Source organism: Mytilus californianus, unplaced genomic scaffold, assembly GCF_021869535.1.
Source record: "Mytilus californianus isolate M0D057914Y unplaced genomic scaffold, xbMytCali1.0.p SCAF_17, whole genome shotgun sequence".
Classification (NCBI taxonomy): domain Eukaryota; kingdom Metazoa; phylum Mollusca; class Bivalvia; order Mytilida; family Mytilidae; genus Mytilus; species Mytilus californianus.
Window position 1 is genome coordinate 4,096,872 of NW_026262659.1, and position 5,039 is coordinate 4,101,910.

At 32.6% G+C, this 5,039-nt stretch overlaps 1 protein-coding gene across 1 annotated transcript; it reads right to left on the reverse strand.

Annotated features, from left to right (window-relative positions):
• Positions 1-911: 911 nt before the first annotated feature.
• LOC127726253 (uncharacterized) lies at positions 912-4,727 on the reverse strand. The gene is made up of 5 exons (XM_052233556.1): positions 4,656-4,727; positions 3,955-4,150; positions 2,422-2,564; positions 1,501-1,612; positions 912-1,104 (listed from the first exon to the last, which is right to left on the reverse strand). The coding sequence occupies exons 1-5, from the start codon at positions 4,675-4,677 to the stop codon at positions 954-956; spliced, it is 624 nt and encodes a 207-aa protein (XP_052089516.1). The 5' UTR covers positions 4,678-4,727; the 3' UTR covers positions 912-953.
• Between the last annotated feature and the right edge of the window lie 312 nt (positions 4,728-5,039).

The following is a 5,039-nucleotide window of genomic DNA, read 5'->3' on the forward strand; positions in this document are numbered from 1 at the left end:
AGGAGCCTGTTTGTAATGTATTGTGTCCGTTTGTTAATTCATTAGGAGCCTGTTTGTAATGTGTTGTGTCCGTTTGTTAATTCATTAGGACCCTGTTTGTAATGTATTGTGTCCGTTTGTTAATTCATCAGGAGCCTGTTTGTAATGTATTGTGTCCGTTTGTTAATTCATTAGGAGCCTGTTTGTAATGTATTGTGTCCGTTTGTTAATTCATCAGGAGCCTGTTTGTAATGTATTGTGTCCGTTTGATAATTCATTAGGAGCCTGTTTGTAATGTATTGTGTCCGTTTGTTAATTCATTAGGAGCCTGTTTGTAATGTATTGTGTCCGTTTGTTAATTCATCAGGAGCCTGTTTGTAATGTATTGTGTCCGTTTGTTAATTCATTAGGACCCTGTTTGTAATGTATTATGTCCGTTTGTTAATTCATTAGGAGCCTGTTTGTAATGAATTGTGTCCGTTTGTTAATTCATTAGGAGCCTGTTTGTAATGAATTGTGTCCGTTTGTACCTTACACATCTCTAGTGTTAAAATCTATAACAGCATTAACCCATAGAAATTTTTCTAGATGTTTTTGGACTTGCTCTTCATATGAATCATAATAAATGTCTTCATATTAAGTGATAAAAAAAAATAAATACAAAAAGACGTACCAGACAAGAGGTACCGGATTGAAAATGGATTACTGGTATATCATTGACATTTGATGTGAAAATTTGTATCTTTTTGTAAGATTATGTCCAAGTTCCGTATCATAAAATATCACTGTCATAACATGAATAAAAATGGAAGTGGGAAATACGTCGGTTAGACAAAAATTCAATGACATAAAAAGACATGTAGATATATGTTCTGCTTTAGACTGAAGAAATCAATGAAATACTTAACAAAATTGCAACATCAATGCATGAAGAATTTCAATATTTTTATTGAGATTGTATATGCTATAACCGTTTATCCGATCACAGACTGTACGTATTTCAATAGTTCACATGTCTGTGTTAGTTCCTTTTCTTGTATCGAGCGATACGTATTCACATATACTGAGTTACAGTTGGTCGTGGTCAGTAAGGTAATAGTACAATTCACCTGGACCTTGTAAACCCTATAAACAGTATTTATATATTAAATTTGATTTTTAAACTGAAAAAATGTATACATATGTGTTTTCGCGAGGTTTTTTTCTCTTTACACATTCTCTTTTATTGAAATAGTAACAAAAAGCACGTGGTCAGAATTACATATTTCAAAGAAATGCAGTGTTTTACATGAATGCGCTTATCGTTAACGTACAAAATGTATGTATGTACCGATTATTTTTTTTTTTTTTTTTTTTTTTATTTTTTTTTTTTATGTAAAGTTGACTTGTTTGTCTTTTCGTCGGTATTTTACAATGGTTTTGTCAGTTTCTCTTCAACTTCTGAGTTTTGAATGTTTGCTTGGTATCTTCTACCTCTTATTAAACATGATAAAAAAAAATAAATCACATCACTAGACTTACTGACATAAATCAGCTGTTTTATCACTCAATGCAGCTACATATGGATCCGTACAGATCGAATAACTGTCCACAAATGATTTGGCTGCCGTGCATGATTCCAGTCCAAGGAAATCTGCAAACAAACAAAATAGATAACGTACTGTTATCGAAATTTGGCCCAGCATTGTTAGGTCTGCAAATATTTGCTTCATGTATATCAAAATACAGCGTTCGAGCATCGTTGTTGAAGTTCATACGGTGAACTATTGTATCTTGCATAAATGTCCTATGGTCTTTGGTGGATAGTTATCTTATTGGCATACACCACATCTCTTTTTTTATATTTGTTTGTGTAGACGAATGCAAAATGATTTACAATAGCATGGGTTCGAATTCAAATCACATTGAGGGAAGACATGAATTTTCTGCGTCAAATTTTCAGATCTAACATTGCATGGTTAACAATATGTGAACTCCTGAACTCTATGGCTAACAATATGTAAACTCCTGAACTCTATGGCTAACAATATGTGAACTCCTGAACACTATGATTTAAGATGATCTTAAGATTTGTGCAACGATTTTGAAGTGTTATTCATAATACGGCGAAATTATAAAATATAAAAAGAGAAATGTTTGGCACAACAAATGGCCTAATTTAATGATGTCAGTAGTTTTAGTTGTAATAAAATAAAACAATATGAAACGTCTAAATTTTCTTTTGTGTATTATATTAATACTTATATTCATTAGAACGAAACATCAAGAATCAAACCAATCAAGTTTTGGAAGACTGAGTACTGACGACATCGTGCATGAAAAAGACGTCAAAAAAGTCCATACAAAACTACACAAGAAACTTTTGTTCATAGTATGAGCCACACGATCCATCCCAAAGCCACACAATTCATCCAAATCTTAGTATATCTTTGGTATACTGACCATCTTTGTGCGCGCACATTTCCGTCAACTGTTCCTTCATGGTCTGTTGCGCAGGAAGATAGGAAGACATGCGCTTAAGGTAGGAACAGCTTTGGAGTTTTTCTGGCGTATAACAAGACAACATTTGGAGATTCCCCATGTCACTAAAAAGATAAATCATAGAAACAAATTTGAAAATTAAATAGTTCTGATGATCAGGTATATAAAACGATAATAGCCCTTTATAAATTTTATAAATCGTATGCATCCGAAAAGCTTTTCAGGATTTTCCTTCATTAGGAACAATCAAAACTGGATGTTTAAAAGCCAATGCTGTATTATAAACGACACAGTTGAAGGGTAATAAGACCCAAAATTTAGCCACATCCATCTAAGGTCAACTTTGCCGAGGAAGATTTTAGATTTCAGATTTTGATAAACCTTGTTTAATTTGATTTGATTAGATTTTGTATTGTTCCTTTGCTTCATAGTTGATAAATGGATGAATTTGTGTTTATCGTCTAGCTACAAAAAGTGCATGCCTATCAGGGAGAGAAAATTGTATAATGTGATATGCATATGCACCCCAGAACGACAAGCTGAGCCAGATTTTTAACGTGCTTGTTAACAAAGTTACAGCCCACCCGGAGACATGTTATCCTAGCCGGACACATTATTTAGACTCCGAGACAAATAGTTGTAATTAACTCTACTCATAAATGCCGTGTGTTTACCGGAGAAACAACAATTTTGACTTTTATTTGAACCGGCAAAGATCCTAATCCGTGACCTCCCACAATATAGGCTAGCATACTCCTACGATACCACAGAAGCGGTTTTTTTAAATTGAAAAGAATAAGTTCATAAAAAATACTCAAGCCCTTAGGAAGCACGAATTATCGTTTTACTCATTGAAATATATTTTTTCGTTTTACTTATTGGCGTATGTGTTAACTTATTACAAAATATTCAACTATTCTTTTTATAGTAAGTATTTTTTCTGTTATTGAACTAATTTCTATTTCGGGAGAACATTTCACTGAAATAAGTTATTATTGTTTCTGCTTTAAACAAGTGTCACTTTTGAATTTGTGTAATTACTGGTCAACTAAGAGTTATACATCACACAGTGAATGTCCATGACTAAATGTTGACTGTAAGCTAACTTGACAGTGTGTCAAAATAATATTTGTATTACAGAGGTTGAAAGCGAAAGCTTTCGCCCTCATAATCGTTTTTACTCCGCAACATTCCCTACGTGTCCGACCCAAACAAGACGCCATGAGCAAGTGGTTCTATTCGTTGATGTCTGTCATATTGTTTTTTTTTATTTCGTTTATTGCTGTAGTTTAAATCAGGCCGTTGGTTTTCTGTGTTGAATTGTTTCGTAATTTGTTATACTGATGCCTTTCATAGTTTATCAGGCGGTGTCGGATTTACTAATTATTGAGATGGAAAAGTGGCATTATATGTGGAATTATACAATATCTTTTTATAACATAAAGGAAACGGATATGTAAATATCATAATTTTTTTTAAAAAACTATCGCATACTTGCAAGCTGCTTCAATGAATTGAATTCCACTATTAGATATGTTGATTTTGCCAGTAAATTTTTCAGTACACTGCAGAAATTCACAACAGTCAGTACAGTTCTGGTCAGTCAGATGTATGCTGGTCAGTAATGGAGATCTAGTTGTTGGCAATGCATGTATGACTAGGAGCAAACAGCACAAACTCCCTATAAACGCTGTAAGCAGATTTGTAATCAATTACATTTACGACTGATTGCCAGAGATTGGTGACTTATACCCTGGCTTAAACATGCGAGAAAAATACAAAATTAATCTTTATCCACAGACATTGTAAACTAAATTATTCAAATCTTAGATTTAGATTTGCAATAATACAAAACGACATATAAAGACAAAATTTGGTTAACAACCAACAGTAAAGATGTATAGGAGCAGTAACACTTAAGTTGCAATGCAAAAAAATGATGAAGCTCATACTAAGAATTGTTCCTGTATTGCTGTTCTAACAGAGAATAACGGACCCGATTCACACCGGCATCTGAAGTTTACATGCCAAATGCTCAGATTATTGCGATTGATATTAGCCTAAAAAAACAATAAACTTGTTAAATTATATTCGCGAATGTTAATTGTTGAAATTCATAAAATGATCGATACCGTATATTAGAAAAAAGGTTTTTCCGTGTTCCTCTTCATTCATAAAACAAAATTGTGGTTTACCTGTTGTTTGATAACGACCCATCGCTTCCTCCGTTGTGTCTGTTTAATCATATTCTATTGCATAAGATATAAGTATTTTATCCGCCTATGTTGACATTTCACTGATTCATTTCTTTAAATGTATATGTTGCTAAATAATACCGTAATGAGTGAATTTGCATAAAGAAGATATAAAATAGAATACAAAGGTTACAAATTTTCTCCTCAATAAAACACGAGTTTGTCCTTTCTCAATTACCTGCAGTAATATTTAAAATAAACGCCTATGCCTCGAAATATTTTATATTTGAATTTGTATGAAAAACAGAAGAGGATAAATGAAATCTGGAAAACAATTAAAAAACATTTTATTCAAAATCGGGTTTTTTAGAATGATCATAAATA

Excerpts from the sequence above, each read along its gene's own strand:
- LOC127726253 (XM_052233556.1), bottom strand. The coding sequence starts at position 4,677 with ATGGGTCGTTATCAAACAACAG. Across the intron at positions 4,151-4,655 it reads GGGTCGTTATCAAACAACAG|CGTTTATAGGGAGTTTGTGC; the intron begins GTAAACCACAAT and ends ATCTGCTTACAG. Across the intron at positions 1,613-2,421 it reads AATGTGCGCGCACAAAGATG|ATTTCCTTGGACTGGAATCA; the intron begins GTCAGTATACCA and ends GTTTGTTTGCAG.